A 23,652-nucleotide genomic window follows, 5' to 3' on the forward strand; every position below is an offset into this window, starting at 1 on the left:
CAGGAGTTTTCAGTGTAAAGAAATGGTCGGATTTCATACACAAGCGGGAGTGTTCAGTGTAAAGAAGATGTGGGATTTCATACCCAAATGGGAGTTTTCAGTGCAGATAAGGGTTGGAATTTCATACCAAAACAGGAGTTGTCCGTGCAAAGATGAGGTAGTATTTTATACCCAAATGGGAGTTTTCTGTGTAAAGAAGGGGTGGAATTCATGAACTACATATACTCTACAGCGTTTGCATCAATATTTCCAATGTCAAGTTTTAATATTTAAAAAAGAAAGAAATGAACAAAATAACAAGCAGTTTAATTCTTATGTATAAGGGTTCCAATGGATGCAAAACTCAAAGTTATGGGATTATTCAGAGCTCAATGAAGATGATGAATGACAACCCTTTCTGTTGTCTGAAAAAAACACTCATCCATGCAAATATGACAGCCATGTTAGAAAAGAAACACACATTTGGTTTGAAACATAAACAAAACAAGTGCTAGGGACTACCTGATAATAATCAGGTTAGAAATGATGAATGAATTAATTGACTACGTTTGGTGCTGTATATTGGTACATAAGATATATATTATCTTTTATCTTTAAATATTTTTGTTATATTTATATTTTCATTTAGACATATAGACTATGCAGTCTGAAATAAAGAATTCTTATCTTATTTTTTAATATCCTTAAGACTTTTCATTCATTATGTTCAAAACTAGTCAAAAATAAGTTATGTCAAATGAATCTTAGGCCCTGAAACTCATCAATATAAAACCATGTCAAAGAAAATTAGGACCTCAAACTACTCAAAACAAAGCATGACAAAAAGAATATTAAGTCCTAAAAATACTCAAAATAAATCCATGTCAAAGGAATACTAAGTCATCAAACTTGTCAAAATAAAGCTATGTCAAATGAATATTTGGCCCTAAAAATGTTTAAAATAAAGTCCTGTTAAAGATTATTAGATCATCAAACTAGTTAAATTAAAAGTAAGGCAAAGAATACTAGGGCCTCCATCTAGTCAAAATAAAGCCACGTGAAAAAATATTAGGTCCTTGAACTAGTCAGAAAAAAGCTATGTCAATGTCAAAGAATATTACATCCTCAAACTAGTCAAAATACAGCCATGTCAAAGGAATATTCTGCCCTCTAGCTAGTCAAAATAAAGTCATGTCAAAAAAATATTAGGTCCTTAGACTAGTCAAAATAAAGTCATGTCAAAGAATATTACATCCTCAAACTATTCAAAATACAGCCATGTCAAGGAATATTATGCCCTCTAATTAGTTGCTGTTGTTGTATGGTTTAATGCTATTTTTCAGCACAAGATAGGCTTTACATGGCAGCCAGTATAAATGGTGGAGGAAGAACACAGGAAAACTCCAGAAAGAACCACTGACCCACGAGAAGCTACTGGCAAGCTTTCCCACATACCCACATTGGCCGAACCTGAGATTCAAACCCATGCAGTCAGAAGTGAGATGGAATTGATCCGTAATGGTGAGCGCTTTGGACCACTCAGTCACTTTAGGCCCCCTCTCTAATTAGTTAAAATAAAGTCATGTCAAAAAGAATATTAGGTCCTCAAACTAGTAAAAATAAAGCTAGGTCAAAGTATATTAGGTTCTCAAACTAATCAAAATAAAGTCATGTCCAAGAATATTATGTTTTCAAACTAGTCAAAATACAGCCATGTCAAAGAATATTAAGTCCTCAAACTAGTCATAAACAGTCTTATCAAAGGAATATCAGGTCCTCAATCTAGTCAAAATAATCCAATGTTAAAGAACATTAGGTCCTTAAACTAGTCAAAATAAAGGTATGTCAAAGGAATATTTAGCCCACAAACTTGTCAAAATAAAGAAATCTCAAAGAATATTAAGTATCAAACTAGTCAAAATAATGCTTTGTCAACTGAATACTGGACCCTCAAGCATGTCAAAAGAATATTAAGCACTCAAACAAATCACAATAATACCAGGTCAAAGGGATATTAGGCCCTCAAGCATGTCAAAATAAGGCCATGGCAAAAGAATATTAAGCACTCAAACATATCACAATAACACCAGGTCAAAGGGATATTAGGCCATTAAGCATGTCAAAATAATGCCATGTCAAAGGAATATTAAGCACTCAAACTTGTCAAAATAAAGCCAGGTCAAAGGAATATTAGGCCCTCAAGCAAGTCAAAATAAAACCAGGTCAAAGGAATATTGGGCCCTCAAGCATAACAAAATAAAGCCAAGTCAAAGAAATATTTGGCCCTCAAACTAGTCAAAATACAGTCTGGTTAGCACATAAAGTACATTTTTTGTGTGCAAATGCTTGTTGTTATATCTATTTCATCAGTAAATATTGTCAAGATGTTAGTCATTTTACTTGGGACTAAGTTTTAGCATAACCATTTATATATCTGATAGATTTCTATATATTTCTCTTTTAATCCCCTTTAATATTAAACAATTATCAAACATTTAAAGTATGTTTATAATAGCTGTTTAGTGTGATGTGGCTCATGCAAATAATACTTTGTTATTATTCATTTCTTTATTTTTGTTAACAATTACATTATAAGCAGTTTTGCAAGTTATCCTGATCAGGGTTAATGAGGAAGTGGTGTAGTGAGCAATGAAAAATTTCAGATAAATTAATTAGGTTAGACCAAAACTACCAACTCTTCGTTAATCGTTAATATTCAAATTTTACTTTATTCCTGATATTTTTATGTCATTATAAAAAAATACATGACAAAGGTTGAGACACAACACTTCTCAGCATAATGATTAGATAGGTCCTAAAACTACAGATGGCATGTTAATAAACAATATACAATGACCAATACATACCTTCTGGTATCCCCATTCTATCCAGCCTGGTCGAGTGGATGTTGGGTTCACAAGAACAAGAGAGTCTACATGCTCTGGATGAGCAAGCTACAATAAAAAATTAGGAGTTAAATTATCTTTTCCCACATGTACAAATAAAGATAGTCACAATACATGTATTATCATATACAAACATTGTAAGAGGCCAGCTGCTATCAAAATAAAGCTGTACCAAATAAAGGTAGTCACAATACATGCATTATCATACACAAGCATTGTAAGAGGCCAGCTGCTATCAAAATAAAGCTGTACCAAATAAAGGTAGTCACAATACATGTATTATCATACACAAGCATTGTAAGAGGCCAGCTGCTATCAAAATAAAGCTGTACCAGATGAAGGTAGTCACAATACATGTATTATCACACACAAGCATTGTAAGAGGCCAGCTGCTATCAAAATAAAGCTGTACCAAATAAAGCTAGTCATAATACATGTATTATCACATACAAACACATATACCTTAAATATGGCAATGTACAGACTATTAACTACAGCCCGATATCATTCATTTGAAAAGCTGACATAGTCAGCTTGTGAAAATTAACACACATTGAAACTGTAAAGGGTAGAGAAAGCCAGAAGAATACATTGTCTATTAATGTTTGTGTGTTTCAATTTTCTTTGTTCCTAGACCATATATATATGCCTTGGGGACCAGGCACACAATTCAATTTTTAAAAAAATTCATAATCCCACCCTTAAAGTACACAATGGACTGCAGTGACCAAAGGGCTGTAGGTTTGATTCCAACCATCTGATCAGCCTGGATCCTAATATATGTGGATCCAGCTCATAACTGAACTCTGGTGAGATCCTGATGATAAAGGCTAACCCAAAATAATCTGATCAAAATCTGACCAGAAATACAGCCTTTGGAGTGTTAACTACTTCAGCCAATCCAATGAAAAATCATTTCATTAACATGCATGGATATTGCACATTGCTAACTCATCCAAGGTCCTGACAATATAAGGTTACATACTAAATCTGATAAAAAAAAATGACCTCTACAGTGTTCATAAGGTCAAACAATCAGATAGTTTCATTACGGTAATATATGTGGATGTTGCTTATAATTAAACTCACTATAATGATACTAGAAATTTGGCCCCTCAAGTATTCGCTAAACTCAGCCAATCAGATATAAGATCACCTCATTAATATTCACTGATGTTACTCAGTCAAACTCATTCAAGTTCGCAATGATATAAGCTTACACACCAAATCTGGTTAGAAATAGGGTCTATAGAGTAGTCGCAAGTCTAGCTAATCAGATCACCTCATTAATATGTGTGAATCTTGTCCATAACTGAACTCCCCTGTGATCTTGGTGAAATAATCTTAAATAGCAGATCTTAACAAAATCAGATCTGACATGAAACCAAATACATTCACAAGCAAACAGTGATGAACAGATGAATGATGCATGATAGTTAGAAAACAAAATGCCATAAGCTCACTAGGCCTTTGGACTAAAACATACAATAAAATATTCCTCCATCTTACACTGGGTCCCACTGTTTTTTCTGCAACTGGAAGTGACAAGGATGGTGATGACTTCATAGCAGTTGTTGAACCTGTAGCCAGCAAGGTCTTATATTACATAGCATGCATTAGTGTGTACCTACAAACTCTGAGTGACAAAATTGTATTTTTTTTATGAGCATTAACCTGTCACTAAAAACATATCAACAAAAAATCTCTAATTGAAAAACATATGAATGTTGACAATTTCTTTCTGGCTGGTCTATGTATACAGACACTTTCAAAGGATGGTAAAATCTGCTCATACATGCATGTCATCAATGACATGCACATAAATATAGATAAGAACATTAACATTCTCAAAAATAAACGATGAATTTGGATATAATGTTTCTTAGTTAAAGTGTCACAAAAATCCCCATCCCTGTGAAACAATATATTACTGTACATATTTATAGAACGTTCCTTACTAATATGCGTGAATATATATAAGGCTTTCTGTGGTGTCCAACTTTATTCATTTCAGACACAATGTATAATTTGATTTCAGTAAGTAAGTAAGTAAGTAAGTACCAAAACATCCTAGTACTGCATAAAGAATAAAGTCTATCAGGGATAAATTATTACTCATCTTGACAGTGGTAATAGATTTCATTTTCTGAGAAAGGATGTGATGTGATGTGATTTGGATTTTTAACGTAGCTTTAACAATTTTTCAGTCATATCGCTATGATGTCTGCAATGTGGCAGTTTATAGTGATGTCTAGCACTGGGGCATCATGCCGCAGACATGTAGCATGATGTCCCACCCAGTCACATTATCCTGACACTCGGCCGACCAGTCCTAACACTAACCTCTTAATGCTGAGCGCCAAGCGAGGCAGCTGTTAGTACCGTTTTTGTAAGTCTTTGGTATGACTCGGCCGGGGATCGAACCCATGACCTCCCGCATCCAAGGCAGACGCTCTAACCACTAGGAGAAAGGAAATGAAAGCATACGACATTTCTAACAGCTGGAGGTGCCAGAAACAATGTTTAAATTTTGTCAACTTCTACGAAATCTGCTGAATAAATAATATAGCAAACAAAAGTTTAAAGTACCTATGTGACTATCTAGAATGTATATGTATATCTCATTCCCAGATCCAAGTTAAGTCTATATATGGAATTACAGATTTGGTAGCTACATATCACTTCCGTATCCATGTAAGGCATATGAGTGGAATTACAGATTTGGTAGCTTCATATCATTTCCATACCAGTACTATTAGTTATAAATTAATAATCTCAGCAAAATTTCTTTATTACTGAATGGATTTAAATTTAAAGGAAGTTTCTTTGCATTCTACATGGCACTCAAATCAGTTCTGTGCTTTGCTACATTCTACATGGCACTCAAATTAGTTCTGTGCTTTGCTACGTTCTACATGGCACTCAAATCAGTTCTGTGCTTTGCTACATTCTACATGGCACTCAAATTAGTTCTGTGCTTTGCTACATTCTACAGGGCACTCAAATTAGTTCTGTGCTCTGTGCTTTGCTACGTTCTACATGGCACTCAAATCAGTTCTGTGCTTTGCTACATTCTACATGGCACTTAAATCAGTTCTGTGCTTTGTTACATTCTACATGGCACTTAAATCAGTTCTATGCTTTGCTACGTTCTACATGGCACTCAGGTAAGTTCTGTGCTTTGCTACGTTCTACATGGCACTCAAATCAGTTCTGTGCTTTGCTACATTCTACATGGCACTCAAATCAGTTCTGTGCTTTGCTACATTCTACATGGCACTTAAATCAGTTCTGTGCTTTGCTACGTTCTACATGGCACTCAAATCAGTTCTGTGCTTTGCTACGTTCTACATGGCACTCAAATCAGTTCTGTGCTTTGCTACGTTCTACATGGCACTCAAATTAGTTCTGTGCTTTGCTACGTTCTACATGGCACTCAAATCAGTTCTGTGCTTTGCTACGTTCTACATGGCACTCAAATCAGTTCTGTGCTTTGCTACGTTCTACATGGCACTCAAATTAGTTCTGTGCTTTGCTACGTTCTACATGGCACTCAAATCAGTTCTGTGCTTTGCTACGTTCTACATGGCACTCAAATCAGTTCTGTGCTTTGCTACGTTCTACATGGCACTCAAATCAGTTCTGTGCTTTGCTACATTCTACATGGCACTTAAATTAGTTCTGTGCTTTGGTACATTCTACATGGCACTCAAATCAGTTCTGTGCTTTGGCATGGATAGCTAAACTATTGATAATCTCCTAATATTTTACAAAGTTTAAAACAGTTCACAGAAGAAGAGTTCAATAGCAAAGTTGGACAATAACTCACCAGTTTCATCACTAATGTGTGTGGATGTTGAGCATGTCCACATGTTTGGGAGTCCAAAATTACATGTTTAGCATGACAAGCCCTGACATAGCAAATATGTAATTATTTACCTAATAGTACCAGTGATTAATGCATACACATAAAAAAAACAGCCTCAGAATTGCTGGATCCTTAACTGACCATACCTATCATAAACATAAACTTAATATAACTCTGCAATTGCATGTCTGGTGACCTTGACCTATGATCTATCAACTGCAGATTCAACACTGAGATGCCCTATCTCAAATGTATTACAACTACAATACTAATACAAAATGGCTCATGAACTTGAATTAAACTCATGATGTGGAACCCAAAATGGCAATTTTAGACCATGCTACCTTGACCTTTGATTTGGACAATCAGTATTGAGGTGCCTTTGTCCAAGTGTTGCCTATCCATGAAGTACCATGAAAACTGTTTTCAGGAAACTCAGCTTGTCATGTTAAAGGAAAAATCACATTTACAGTTTAAGTGACTTGACCTTTGACCTAGCAACACCAGAATTAACAGGCCACAGCCTGTACCCATGGATAAACTATACATCAGATTTTAGAACTAGGCAACAAAAAAATATGTTGCAGAAACTGCCTCGTCTATGGATTAATATTATTACCGCCATATCCAGCTGTACCTTTGGTGTGGCAAATAAACAGAGGAAATATTGTGTGAATAACACCGTGGTTCTAAATTTTATGTCTGTGGAAACTTACAGCAAACCTGGAAAGGATGTTTGCTCCAGCACCAACACCAAAACCTATGAATCTTTTCACACTGTAAATAGAAAGAACCATTGATTAACTATGAACATAAAATGTACAGTTCTTCAAACTTACCAAATTTCACACAAAAGAAATAGGATTACTCTGAAAAAAATTCATTACCTGAAAATAAGATAGCAAAAATTTAATCTCAATGTAAAATATACTATATGTACTCACTTATAAGTCAAGCCCAACTGCAAACAACATAGACCCTGATCTGCCATCACATAATATACCAGACCAGGGTTTATTTTGTTTGTTGTACTGATTAATCCCAATAAACAGCATAGACCAAGATCTGCTGGCACATTATACTGGGTCTGTGCAGTTTGCAGCTAGACTCAACCTACAAGCAATACAGTAACAACACCATGTTTTCTAGTTGTCTTAAATATCCCTACTCATCCAATCATAAAAAAATCTGTACTTTACACTACTGACTGCTCCACTGAAGTTAAGGTAAATCTTAATGCCACTTATGATTTCAATGCCCATCTAATAGTGATGTTATCTATGATAATAAATTCTTATGCTGAAGCAATAATTATACTGAAGAAGGTGATCACACAATTTCTTACATGGGAGCAGTATTTTGCCAGTGATTGTCCCTTGCATAAAACAATTGCCCAATAATGGTAATTTGGGATCAATAGTTCAACAAATCTTAATACAAAAAATTCAATAATACCTATTTTAAAAATTAAGAATGAAAATATAAACTGACAAATATTTCACAAAATTATTAAATCTTTTATACACTGGAAAACAGACATTTGCATTCAAATATTCTTTATTCTGTTCAAGGCTGAATTCCTGGATTTCCGTGATAATGCTACCTAATATTCTACATTCTATTAAAATGCCTGATTTTTGTGATAATTCTATCCAATATTCTTCATCCTATTAAAGTCTCAATGCCTGGATTTCTGTCATAATTCCATCCAATATTCTAATTTCAATTCTAAAATATTATCAAGACATTAATATACAGCAGTACATTTTGATGTGTCCTACTTATCGACACTCAATAGCACACACATTTTAATATATAAACATATGTACACACATTTTAATATATAAACATATGTACACACATTCAGTATATATTAACATTATGTAACATATTCTAAACATATGTACACACATTTTGTATAAACATATGTACAAACATTCTGAATATATAAACATATGTAAACACATTCTAATAATGCCAGTAGCTTCTCGTGGGTCGGTGGTTCTTTCCGGGGTTTTCCCGGGTTCTTCCTCCACCACTGATACTGGCCGCCATATATGGCCTATCGTGTGCTGAAAAATGGCGTTAAACCCTACAACAACAACAACAACATTCTAATAATAGAAACACATGTATACACATTCTGAATATATAAACATATGTACACACATTCTGAATATATAAACATATGTACACACATTCTAATAACAGAAACACATGTATACACATTCTGAATATATAAACATATGTACACACATTCTGAATATATAAATATCTGTACACACATTCTAATCATAGAAACACATGTATACACATTCAAAACATAAACATTTAACCAAAAGATTCTAAACATATGCATTTTAAACATATAAACATATGTACATACAATGCAAATGCATAAACAAATGAACACACATTCTAAACATATAAGCATATGTACATACAATGCAAATGCATAAACAAATGAACACACATTCTAAACATATAAACATATGTACATACAATGCAAATGCATAAACAAATGAACACACATTCTAAACATATAAGCATTATGTAAGACATTCTAAACATTGGTAAGCAAATTCTAAACAAATGTAAACACATTCTAAATGTATCAAGATCATGTAACACATTCTAAATGTATCAACACAAGTATATGCATTTTCTAAATATACAAACATATGTCCACACATTCCAAACATGTGACCACTATATAATGCAAAAATAAAACATTCTAAACATATGTAATTATATATAATAATAATCATTAGTAAAATGTTCATACCCAAAATATTCTACAACTGTTAACACAGATTCTGCCAGTTCATCCATAGTTGGGTAGATAAAACTGAAAAATACAAAAGGAAATCCACTGAAGCATTTCTTTTCCATAAAACAAACCAACAAGTATTGAAATGTTATTGTTCAAGGTATGAAATTAAAAAGGGTGGTGTACAATTTTCCAATTACCTAACCTAATTAGGACTGTTGGCACCCTATATTTGGGGCTAATGTATGTGTGTCTGTGTATGTGTGTGTCTCTTTGTGTGTGTGTGTGTGTGTGTCTCTGTGTGTGTGCGTGTCTTACTCAGGTTTGAGATGAAGTGATGATTCCTCCTGTCCAGGGGCATTCAGATGATAGACACAAAAATGTCGCAAAATTGGTTGCATATCCATGTAGCTAAAGAATCCTTGGAAACATGTTACATCTGAAATAGTTAATAATAATAATAATAATAATAATAATAATAATAATAATAATAAAAATAAAATAATGGCTTTATTTAGAGGGGGTAACTCAGTGAAAAGAACTAATCTAGCTTGAAGTTTTCTATTATGTAAAATAAACAGCATAATAAACGGTTCTTCAAGAGTACATCAACATAATGTTACGAGTCTATGCTCCTAAAGTAAGTTACACAAAAGAATGAAATGCAACAAGCTTTGTAAAAATCAACAACTAATTTATTTCCCTAGAATATAGAGTGAAAAAGAAAAAAAGGACTTATGGTATTGCAAATTAATTCCCAAAATAATTATAGATTTATAGACACAAGTCATAATAATTTAAAGTTCAGAATAAACTTTAGTACAAATCCAAATTAAGTCCAGTGCTGAAAGCATTGATTTGTCTGTGATGACCTTCATAATGCTAATGTGCCAACAGTCTTTTGCTGGATCATAATCATACAACCCGAGACTATATCCTTTTGTTTGTATTTCACTATAAATCTAAGTCTCTGTTTCCAAGAATGTTATCAGAGCACTTTTTTGTTTCCAGAGAAAAATCGCTTGAATAATTTGAAGAAATAAATTCCAGCCCAAATGAACTACTGGACACAACAATAATACAAATTGATTTTGATAGTTCTTAAAGCATGATTGACAGACCTTCAGAAAAATCATATGTTATATGACAAAGATGAAAAACAAAATCCCTGATGAGGGTCAAAAGCACATCATTCTAGAAGGAACAGAAAGACATTAGTTATAATCAGAAAGTCCCTCACCAAAAATGTGACAATCATCACAAATCTAGCTATAAAAAATATAATGTCCTTAACTCAGCTTAAGACAATAATCCTTACTCTGAGAAAAAGAAGAAAACAATGTTGTTTACCAAAACTTTCACTGATTTTGGACAAGGTCAGCCACTTGATAAAATGTTTCATTACCAACAGCATATAATAAAATAAAAAACTATTAAAGAAACAAACAAACAATCCAAATTAAATGTACCCAACAATCAATTAATGCATCTAAGAACACACATGCATCTGTCAAACATAAATAAATACAAAATATTATATAATAGACATGCAAGAGAAAACTGAAACAAAAACAAAGACAAAGATAAACAGGAGGATGTTACATTATTCATAATTACTTAACTTTTTAAAATTTCATCCACTTTAAGAATTTAACATGAAAAGAAAGGGAATTTTTTGTTCCATACTAAACATTTAATGTGAAAATTAGTGAGACTTGTTATTCAGTACTAATCATTTAATGTGAAAGTAAGGAGACTTGTTGCTCAATGCTAAGCATTTAGTGTGAAAGTAGAGAGACTTGTTACTCAATGCAAAGCATTTAATGTTAAAGTAAGGAGACTTGTTACTCAATGCTAAGAATTTAATGTGAAATGCAGGGGGACTGGTTCTTTCATACTAAGACAGAAAGGGGTTGGCACATATTCCCTAACAGCTTGACTGATAAAGTATTGATGGCTCATGTTTCTTGGTCCATAAAAGAGGAAGATGAGGGTGGGTTATTTGTGGGTACAGAAAAGGGGAGACAAATGTGAGCAATTTGTTGTTCCACCTCATATGCAGAAAGATATATCATTGGGCAGCCCCATAGGGTGCAAACTCTATTGAATTTGGAATGCTGGAGACCACTCTGTGAGAAGTAGTTGTCCTCTCCTTGACAATGAGTCAGCTAAAATACTGACCCATTCTGGAATGTGGCGGTATTGGGCACACCTGTGAAGTTAATCCCGTATCATGACACAAACATCCTATGATACTGTTCCTCCATGTTTTAGGAGGTATGTGACCACTACTGAAATTATCCAACAGTTTTTGGACCATAAGTGTACATGAGCATTCTAACCAATTGTTGGATCCATTAAGAATGGCTTACTTTCCAAAACGTTGATGTGAAGAGCCATATCTTGACACATCCACTTGCCAATGACTGTCGTAATGTCCAGTAGCAAGTACGCTCTTCAACCTGACATAATGGTATCTGTACAAATTGTGATATTGAGTTAATGGTTTTTGAGGGGTATTGCTACTTTAAGCCACTTCCTGTCTTGCCACTGGAGATGGAAGCTTTTGATGCGGGACAATCCTGTAATAATATGTGGCAGCATACAATAGATTTCTTCTACAGCTGCCTTAAAGCTCAATTCTGCCCATTTCACTGAATGACTGGATGGTTCACGCATTTCCCTTTTCCCCCCTTTATTTAGATGGGGATTGTCCACCCTTTGTACACCATGGGTATATGGATAGAGCATTCCATAAGGGAATGATCATGCTGTACTACATTTTTCCCATGGCAGTACTCTAGAATGCGAGGTTTGGTATGTAAAGGTGTCAACAAGTATCTGGGTACTCAGGTACCCATCTGTTCATAATTATCCAGAGAATAAAATTAGCTATAGGGTATCCATTCACAGTGCATGTTAAAAAAACCAACAAAACCATCATTATTTCCAAGTTCAGATCAAAGATTATATATGGCGCTGCCACGAGTGAGCAAGACAAAATAACAAGTACAGTTTGAGGCTCATGTCATGTAACACTGATCCATCATAGACCTCGATCTACTGATCTTCATATCATCGCCGTGTGCGACCATTTGGCTATGTACTCGAACAATTTCCTAATATTCTATTTATAGTAAATGTACATAACATGTTTTGAAGATGGGTTCTTAAATTTGAAACATTTTGTCACAGAATAATTATAGTTTGATATGTAGCATACCAGTCTATATTGAAAAAAACATGGTGCCAAATATTATCAAATGAAACAGGCTTTATTGATGTGACTCGTGGATGTTTATGACTGAAAAATGTTAGGGGAGAGGGATTTTGTTAAATTGAAGAACATATTGCATCAGGAAAAGGAAAAATTAATAGTGCTTTACGAATGTTGACAAGAATTCTACAAAATTCATAATTTGTGGACTAGACTTTACGACCTCTGAGCTAAAGTTAAACACTGATGTAGACTAATTAAAGTGAAATTTGTGTATAAATAATTTATCATTTTGTTTTGTGCCTGTATTCGCATACTAATCCACATGGATGTAGCCGATTTGTGACAAGAATTTTATGTAACTGCAGATCCAGGAAAGTAATAGAAATAAATTTATGTTTTTCATATGGTTTTCTGTAATTAACACATGGCATATATATATCACTCTTTTTATACTCAGATTACGCTTTTCCCCCCACTTATATTAGTAATAATTACGATTATACCTCTCAGGGGGCTGGCATATATGAACTTAAAAGCAGTTCAGGTTCACATTTAATGTAAGTTTTCTTTGATCAGGTACCTGGGTAACCAATCATCAGGATCGTTGGGTACCCGATTGACTTTTCTAAACTTTTGACATCTCTACTGGTATGGCCTGGTTTGATTTGGCTGGCCCGCTCAGTGAAGAAAGATAGTTCAATATAATGTGGTATTTTAATGTTTTGTCCAGACGATAGTTTCACTGTGTTCAGCATAAGCTACCACTTGTCCAAATATTTTGATGGCTGACTGGCAGGCTAACCAGTTCAAGCTGACTGTATCGTGATCACTGAAGTTGTATATATGGTGGATGATAAATGCCATGATGGTGGTCATCCATCCAGCTGTCCATCAATCTGTAAAACTCAAATTGGTAAAGCTGTCCTTATGAGACAAATTATACCTTACATCCAGCAAGAACGATGTTGTTCACAGACAGTGTATGGTATATTCATGCCTCACAGATAGATACAACTAGGTACCCTCATGTCCCATAGGCAGGGTGATAGTTGACTTCGGATGGTCACATTTTGTAGGTTGAGTTAAGGCTTATCCTCAATGGGATCCTGAAAATGTCCTGTTTCGTCATTGACATTCTCAATATTATAGCCTTATTTACTGGAGAGAGTATGCACGATTCTAACTCTGGGTTGGAATTGTCTCTCATTCCAAATGTAAGACCTTACAGTGTCTTCTAAATCTTCATGAGGATGGAAGATGCTGAGAGGCATCCCATGTGGGACTTGTGACAGATTCTTAAGTGGGATGCAGACTGAATACCTCATACGGAGAAGTGTGTGTGTGATTTAGATTTTTAACTTAGCGTTTAACAATTTTTCAGTCAAATCGCTATGACGTCTGCAGTGTGACAGCTTATAGTGATGTCTAGCACTGGGGCATCATGCAGCAGACATGTAGCATGATGTCCCACTCAGTCACATTATCCTGACACCAGGCTGACCAGTCCAAACACTAACCTCTTAACGCTGAGTGCCAAGCGAGGCAGCTGTTAGTACCATTTTTGTAAGTCTTTGGTATGATTTGGCCGGGGTTCAAACCTGCGACCTCCCACATCCAAGACGGACACTCTAACCACTAGGCCACCGGAGCGGTCTCATACTGAGAAGAAACAGATATTGCTCTTTTTTTGTGTGCAGCCCTTGAGCTATTTTCTAAGCTGCTAAATTTCTGATGCGAGAACAGATTAATTATGGCTATCAGGTACCATCATGGTCTGATCTACAAGACATGGACCCAGAAAATACCCTAAGGGCATACAAGGTTAAAACGCTTGACATGCCCAACACAGACTAGGGCTGACAATATGTTAATCTTTGCACCATACAAAAGAGTCAACTATTAATGCTAATTTAATGTATTAATCACTAAATGTTTGCAGGTAAGCCATTTGAGAAAGAGTATGTTTATCTGCTGATTATATATTGGCTGATGCTATTCATTTAGATACGAAGATCATTAGAAAATTGTTTTTTAAATTAAAAATGTTTTTTAAATTAAATATCAGTGCTTGATTAACCAGCCATACGGCCTTGCATTTGATGCCTTGCTGATAGAGACCGACATTGCAACATTCAAAATGTCAGATTCACTCAGCTGATCTGACATTAAAACAAGCCACATTAGTTACAGAACAATGCAAGAAACAACAGACAGGAGAAAATGGTTTGCTATGTGAGTCACTCATTCACTAAATGATTTGCTATGTAAGCCGCCCCGTCACTAAACAATTTGCTATGTGAGCCACCCATTCACTAAATGATCTATGCAAGCCACTCATTCACTAAACGATTGCTATGTGAGCCAGTCATTCACTAAACAATTTGCTATGTGAGCCACCCAGTCACTAAACAATTTGCTATGTGAGCCACCCATTCACTAAATGATCTATGCAAGCCACTCATTCACTAAACAATTTGCTATGTGAGCCAGTCATTCACTAAGCAGGAAAGGCTCTACTGTGTGACAAGAAAAGAATTGTTAGCTGTGCTTATTTTGTAAAAACTTTAGGCACTACCATCTATGGTTACAAATTAGAACTGGTCATATTTCTTAAGGCTGGCTTCTTAACACCAAAGATCCAGATGGTTAAATGGAAAGCTGGATTGAAACAATCCCCAATTATGACTTTGACACTGTACCCTTAGTCATAGCGATGCTGAGCAGATGCATTTATATGGTTTGAACACCCTTATGAATCTCTCAATGCTATTCTCCAAGACAGATATAAAGAAAAGGTCAGATTCTGTCACTTTTAAGATTTAGCTGGTGATCACAAACACAAAGAGAAGCAGAGAAAGTAATTTTAGATTTGTAGTGCCATCACTAATTCACCCAGACCATTTGAAACCTGTCTGTTTACCAAAGTCTGCAGATTGCTTGATGTCTACAAAACCAGAACACTTCCTTTTCATCTGCAATCAAATCAAATGGTCAAAAGATTGAACAGCAATTTTTAAATAATGCTTAGTAGCTATTCAAGCATACTTCAGTGAGATTGGGATACATATATATATCTGTTCTGCTAAGCACAAGCCAACCAGCTATACCTCAAACATGATTATGCTGGGAAGCGATGTTTCTACCCTTCTGGATATCATGTATCAAATCCCCACCTGTATGAAGCATAAGCCCGAGTGTAGCCTGGAATGGGAGCTCTGAGATCAGAAGGAAGTAGCTCATGCTCTTGAAAGGCAAAATATAAAAGGTACATTGCCACAACTAAAGCAATATCAAAACATCCATTTGCCATGGGAAGAATGCAAAACTGAATAGAGGGTGCATGTATTTTGTCCCTAACAAAAGACTGGTTTGTCCCCAAGCTTCTGACAGAACCCTGGGAGTGATTGAGGCTTTACCCAAAGTGAGTGAAGTCACATACAAGGTGAAATGTGTGAGAAAGGGAAAATGGCAACTGTACACTGTGACTGCATGCAGCTTTGCCATACTCAGCCACCAACTGGAGAATTGGGCATGAATTTCATCACAGAGGATACCAAATCATATCAAGATTTTTTGCACCATTGTAAAAAAAAACTCAGCATGACAAAACTGTACACAGTCATGAGCTAAACACAAAAGACTTGATGCCAGAATAGAGATGAAATATAAAATGCACATCATCATCAAGTTTCATAATTCTAGCATGAACAGTACCTGAGAAATTGACATAGAACACAAAATATAGCCAAGGTCGGTGAAGCATAAAATAATGTCAATAGTATCCAACTCTAGCAATCAGGATATAGTAATACTCATCAAGGTGTATCCCTTCACAAAATTTCATTATTCTAGGCAGAATAATTTGCACACAGTATGCAGAGAAAAATGTGGTCATGAGCTAATTGCATAAACTGAACCTAAGCTAATAAATGTGAAATGCAGGTAACAGTGACCTTCTTTTATTTCAAGGAAGTAGTACAAACAGAGATCAATATTAACAAGTTTCATGATTCTGGAATGAAAGTGCTTGAGAAACTAACTTTGACAACCAATTTAACCAAAGTCAATAAAGTGCAAAATAAGGCCCTGTTGCTTGCTGAGTGCCTTCAAGAACTGCTCAAGACTGGTGTTATCTGGGAAGTTTTTAAAATCAACTGAACAGGAATGGCAAAATGAATATTCAAGTCCATTTGAAATCGATTCCATAAAATGAAAAGTCCTGTTTCAATCCACTATTGAATTTCATGTTTTATTTGAGTTGTTTAGATATTGGCGTATTAGCACTGGGAGAAAGCACATGCTTGGTTATATCAACTAACTTTAAATTTTGAAGCTTAACGGACCTGTTTTACGCCAATTTAGTTTTTTTTAGTAATGACCAATTGAAATATAATCCATTAATGTCTTTAATCCTATCTGAACTACTTCTGATCATGTTTAGTATGATCCATCTCCACAAACTTTAAAGTTTAAAGCCAAACTGACCCTTCCAAAGCGGAAGCTCTAACCACTAGGCCACTGGAGCGGTCTGACTGACCCTTCCAAAAGAATCTAAGTAATGTTGGCTGGTTTATATTGCTTGGGCTCATTAGCAGTCCCATCATTTTTAATTTAACTTCTGTAACCTTTTCTAAATTACTACTGATCACACAGAGAATAATCCAGAAATTACTTTTAGGTCTTTGTCTCTTGAATTATCAATTAAAGTGCCATGCTTGAAAGGTTAGCGAGTTTGCAGTAATACAATCACAAGAAATTTTACTACTTTGAAAGCAAGGTGGGTAAAAAAAAACAAAAACAAATATGCTCCAGAATTTCTTAAATAATAATTTTTAGTAAATGGGAGATTTTAATGAGTGATGGGAGGGGCAAGAGACACTGCTCATCTCAGCAGGAAAAGCCCCCTGGTTCAAAATATATGGTTCTCATCAATTTCAAGAACTGTAGATGAGTAATATTTAAAATCAACTAAAGGCAAAATGAATCAAACCTAAACTAGAATAATTTTAATCGTTCACCAAAGTGGCCATCTTTTGTTATAAGTGTTGTTGTACTATTACAGATATATACAACCATATAGTTAAATGATTCTAGCATGTACAGTACTTGAAAACAAACTAAAACACAAACTGTAACCAGTCATTTAAGTGCAAAATGTAGGTCACAGTGAAATACTTTTGTGATAAGGTGTAATACAAATCAAGATGCATTCCCGTTACTATTTCCAACAATAACTACAGTCAAAACTTTACCAAGAATGGATAAATAATGTATATGTATGCAAAAGTTAGCATCCCTGGCCCATTCCCAAGAGGGCAGGTGTCATGAAACCAACCCAAACCATTGCCAAGAATGTAGGAAGAAAGAATAGTTTATTTTTTGTGAACCATTTTGTATGTGGATAAGGACTGATATAAGAGGCAACGACCCAAATTTTGTATTCTAAGTGTCACGTTTATCTTCCAACTTAATGGGAAAACATTTGTGTCAGATTACAAAGATTTTGTGAAGATAGAACAGATTTTGTGTTTTGGAATGTGAGGTAGACCTTAATTATGTGTAAGCTACATACGGTTCAGCCCTATATCATGGTAGGTGAAAATGGCTATCTTTGATCTGTCTCCCTGGATAGCCACATGTACAGTGCCATGTGGTGTTTCCACATCTTCCTCCTGTGAAAGAATACAAAATATTATTTTAACATATCATTCATTTTTAATAAAACAAACTAGGCTCACCTGCACCGTCAATGGCTTTAAATACACCTGCATCTTAGTCCTTAATGTAGGCACTAGTAGGGTGTGGTTTACTCTGGAGATCCCTGACCATAAAGTCCCAGTTACCTTGGACCTTGATCATGGTATGCAACCTTGAACAATTTTGCTGTGCAGAAACCATTATTTTCTTCTTAAAATAACTATGACCTTGTTCTTTCACCTTTGGCCACTAAAATCTATAGATTTCTTACTTACCCTAAATACAAGACATCCACAAAGATTGCTCAAGGAACTTAGGCCACAACAAAATCTATTTTACACATTTTATTAATTCACAATGACCTTGACCTTTTGACCCCCAAATCAACACAGCTCTTCCTTACCTTAGGTGCAAATCCTCCAAACTTTGGTCAAGATATGTTGTCTAGCACAAAAGTTATTAAGCAAAACATTTTTTTCCATCAACTCAAGTGATCTTAACCTTTGACATTGTGACTCTAAAATAATAGATTTTCTTAAGTGTAAGCCATTCACATATTTTGCTGAGGATACATGACTAAAAATACTTAAAAAATTTAAAAAGAATAAATTTGTCATTTTTCAGTCAGTGACCTTGATATTAAAACTTTTGACCTTAAAATCAACAGGCTTGTATCATACTCTAACTGCAATCAGTCCACTAAAGTTTGTGATGTTGAAGTAAAGTTATTGTGCACAAGCCATTTTTCTTCTCAGTGCCATTGGTCTTTCTCCTTCTGACCCCAAAACCAATAGGCTAGTTCCTTTCTTCATTTACATGCTATCCACAAAAATGTGGTATAGGTCTATGGGGTAGAACTAATATTAATGTGAGCAAACAATTTTCTTCTTTCATCCACAATGACATTCTTATTAATTTTGACCTTTTGAACTCCAAAACAGCAGGCTTTGTCTTTACCACAAGTGCAAGCCAGTCACATATTTTTGCTCCTGGTCTGTGATTATCTAATGTAAGTATGTGCAAGCCATTCTGTTTCTTGCAGTGACACTTTTCTTTACCTTTGACCTTTTGACCAGGAAATCAGCACTCCTCTTCCTTACCCCAAATGCAAGTATCTGCAAAACTCTGGTTATGGTAGATGGTACACAACTCAAGTTGTTGTGTAGAAACAAAATAAGGAACAGAGAGACAAATAGATATAATAACATGATACACTCAGTCAAGCATTTAAAAAGCACAATTTTAAACAATACAATAATCAAAGCTGATCAATTCAGATTTTGGAACCAATTTCTAAGGCTATCAAATTTGTGCCACCTACTCTGAGAACCTAAAACATTTACTATAGCATGATAATTAGAAATTATTTGCTACATTAACTCAAAAAGTTATCATGACATTCCAAGATGCTTCTAAGACATATACTTTTCACATCAAATCAAATTATATATCCCACTTGAATGTAAACTTTCTAAAAACTATCAAATCTCAGTCTCTTTCAACTGTCATCCTGTTATATGACTGGAACAGACTTGAGAATATCACAGGTAAGGATAATTACTGCTTTCAAAATGCATACAAATATGGCAACATCTTGTGCATTGTGGAAGTCATCAACTGTGTGAAAGAAACAGAATTATTCTTGCAAAAGTGCTAAAATGTAAATACCAAATGCTGTACATGTTGTTGTTGTGATGGTAATAAACACCATTTTTCATCACATGATAGGCTATATATGGTGCCCAGAATAACTAGTGGAAAAGAACCTGGAAAAACCCCTGGAACAACTACTGACCCATGGGACACTACTGACAAGCTTTCTCACATACCTACACTGGTCAAACCAGAGACCCAAACACATGTGGATAGAGATGAGATGGCAGCAATTGGCAAAGGCGATGACTTTAGCCCATGTAGATACTGTACATTTAATAACTGGTCTGCCACACAGTTTGTTATCCCTTAACAGCAATGCCAGAAAGAAGCATCATCAATTAGGAATTTACTGTCATTCTCCAAATCCATTGTGAAAAATAATAGGTATCTTCAGCCTAATAATATGTGCATGGAATAAAATCATATTTTACAAAATTCTTAAAATTAGGATTTTTTCAAGTCCAATGCTTTACAAAAATAGCTAATGCAGCTCCCTTATATATTATGACTGAATCTGGGTGAGCTAATGCAGTTCCCTTGTGCATTACGGCTAGTCCAGGTGAGCTAATGCAGCTCCCTTGTGTATTAGGACTGAATGCAAATGAATTAGGACTGGATCCTTAAGATATTTTAGACAAGATGATGGTTTCTCTAACATAAATGTCACAATCAAACCAAAATAAAATGTTCCTAATCTTTGATAATTTGCTTGCATTATACATGATTTTCTGACAGAAGAAAACACCTGCTAAAAACAGAAAATGATAATAGTAAAGGAGAAAATTAAATGTCATGTAAGATATTTTATTTTTGTTCTAATTAATAAACCCATTCTACACTTTTAAGAACTCTGAAGATCATATGCAAATTATCTTTCTCTGTTTTCAATTTAATACACCTGGGAATCATTTATTTTCTCTTTGATTCCATTACATGCATCTAATAAGGCCACATAATTTATTTTTGGTATGTGTCACATAGTGTACATTGTCATACAGACCTAATGGTTTACCATTTATTCTTGGTCTGTGTCACATAGTGTAGAATTTCTATACAGATGTAGGTGGTATACCATTTATTTTTGGTCTGTGTCAAAGTCTACAATTTCTATACTATCAAGCTGGTATACCACTTTTGCCAAGATTGATGGCACACACTTTGAAAATGTACATCTCACATATTCAAGATGGATTTCTTTCTTTGTATGAATCTATATCTACCAAAAAGGTTGCATTGGGTAGTATATGCCTACATGTCTTGATTGAAGAGATGGTCTTGAGTGCCAGATGCACATGCAAGGTGTGAATGGGGTGAGATGGTCCTGAGTGTCAGATGCACATGCAAGGTGTGAATGGGGTGAGATGGTCCTGAGTGTCAGATGCACATGCAAGGTGTGAATGGGGTGAGATGGTCCTGAGTGTCAGATGCACATGCAAGGTGTGAATGGGGTGAGATGGTCCTGAGTGTCAGATGCACATGCAAGGTGTGAATGGGGTGAGATGGTCCTGAGTGTCAGATGCACATGCAAGGTGTGAATGGGGTGAGATGGTCTTGAGTGTCAGATGCACATGCAAGGTGTGAATGGGGTGAGATGGTCCTGAGTGTCAGATGCACATGCAAGGTGTGAATGGTGTGAGACGGTCCTGAGCGCCAGGTGCACATGCAAGGTGTGAATGGTGTGAGATGGTCCTGAGCGCCAGGTGCACATGCAAGGTGTGAATGGGGTGGGGGGTTCATTGCTTGTTAAAATTAGCAGCCAGTATGGTGGCCAACAAAAGCCTACATCAGCAGCAAGCAAGACCAAATAAAACTAAGCCAGTGAATCTCAGTAAAGACAAGATTAAAATTAGATATAGCAGTGACCTGGTCAGGGAAGACATACCTGAATTATAATATTGGTGGCATCATTGAAGAAAGAACGATGTTTGGGTTCCTGAACCTGGATACTGGACAGCTCTATATTGGTAATCTGCTCCATTGAACTAGCACGCTGAAAATCAGTCAAATATTTATAGAATTGAACTAGCACGCTGAAAATTAGTCAAGTATTTATAGAATTGAAAATTGCACTTGTGAAATATGACAAAATATTTATCTTTCCTAAATTTTATTTGACAAGTTTGAAATGCATAGTAAATAAGACCTAGTTCAAAGAGAACAAGATCTTGCTTTTCAAATATACAATATATTTTACAACTGCCTTTGGAATTTCTCCTTGCCTCATTCAGGAATTTTTAAATGCCCATGAATGAAACATAAGCAAAATTAATCAATGGATTGTTACACAAATAGGCATTAAAATTATTCTCTTCTATATATCAGAATAAGAAATGCTTATGAAGCAAACCAAAACAGACTTATCTGATAGGTTTAAACCATGCACCACACACTGGGAAGGCACATACACTGAAATACGGGTTATATTATTATCTCAAAAGAATTCATGTAGACAAAGGGGCAAGGATAAGAAACAATGTCTGGTAAATAAAATCAGATCTGTGTGCTGAATGACAGCATGATTCTGGATTATGTGCTCCTTTATTAAGTTTGTCATGACAGCATGATTCTGGATGATGTGCTCCTTTATTAAGTCTGTCATGATAGCATGATTCTGGATGAAGTGCTATTTTATGAAGTCTGTCATGATAGCATGATTCTGGATGAAGTGCTAATTTATGAAGTCTGTCATGACAGCATGATTCTGGATGAAGTGCTATTTTATGAAGTCTGTCATGACAGCATGATTCTGGATGAAGTGCTATTTTATGAAGTCTGTCACGACAGCATGATTCTGGATGAAGTGCTATTTTATGAAGTCTGTCATGATAGCATGATTAATAAACCTGTGTGCTGTCATGAAGAAGATGGACACTTTGGGTACTGGTTCTCAGATAGGTGGTTTGGCAACACTGTGGAGGTATACAAATGGCCAATGACACAAGTAGAAACAAGCACAGGTACCTGAACAAAAAGACCTATTGTTTAAAAAATAACGCAGCTGTAATTGTCTTGAAAGTCTGATCAAGACATCTATGGTTGCTGCTCGCTTTTTCTGGCCCAAGCTTTATTATTTTCACTTGAGTTTGGTTCAAAAACATAAATCCATGTTTTCATCACCTGTGATAATCCCATTCAAGCATCTCTGGTCACTTTTTTCAGACTTGGCAAGCAGCTGTTTGGTGATTTCAAGCTGTATCTGTTTTAATAAGCTATGAACAAATGCAGGACACATCTTGCACTTAGCTCTTTGATCTTTAAATGATTCTCTAATATATTAAAAATGGCTGATGAATAAATGGAAATACCTTTCACTGTGTAAGAGCATTCTCAATAGCTTCCACTGTGTATAGCATTCTCAATAGCTTCCACTGTGTATAGCATTCTCAATAGCTTCCACTGTGTATAGCATTCTCAATAGCTTCCACTGTGTATATCAATCTCAATAGCTTCCACTGTGTATAGCATTCTCAATAGCTTCCACTGTGTATAGCATTCTCAATAGCTTCCACTGTGTACATCAATCTCAATAGCTTCCACTGTGTATAGCATTCCTAAC

At 35.3% G+C, this 23,652-nt stretch overlaps 1 protein-coding gene across 2 annotated transcripts in view; it reads right to left on the reverse strand.

Moving 5' to 3' along the window:
* The window catches only part of LOC149787288 (protein NDRG3-like), an 83,404-nt gene that overhangs the window by 32,435 nt on the left and 27,317 nt on the right, over positions 1–23,652 (reverse strand). For both annotated transcript variants that reach the window (XM_089977825.1, XM_089977824.1), the window contains 6 exons: positions 21,979–22,086; positions 18,316–18,415; positions 9,842–9,962; positions 9,539–9,601; positions 7,470–7,530; positions 2,847–2,933 (listed from right to left, as the gene is read on the reverse strand). In XM_089977825.1, coding sequence (XP_089833951.1) covers positions 2,847–2,933; positions 7,470–7,530; positions 9,539–9,601; positions 9,842–9,962; positions 18,316–18,415; positions 21,979–22,074 — 528 coding nt within the window. In that variant the 5' untranslated portion in view covers positions 22,075–22,086. The remainder of the gene's footprint in view (positions 1–2,846; positions 2,934–7,469; positions 7,531–9,538; positions 9,602–9,841; positions 9,963–18,315; positions 18,416–21,978; positions 22,087–23,652) is intronic.

Source organism: Sinohyriopsis cumingii, chromosome 12, assembly GCF_028554795.1.
Source record: "Sinohyriopsis cumingii isolate HCF-2022 chromosome 12, ASM2855479v2, whole genome shotgun sequence".
NCBI classification, from domain to species: domain Eukaryota; kingdom Metazoa; phylum Mollusca; class Bivalvia; order Unionida; family Unionidae; genus Sinohyriopsis; species Sinohyriopsis cumingii.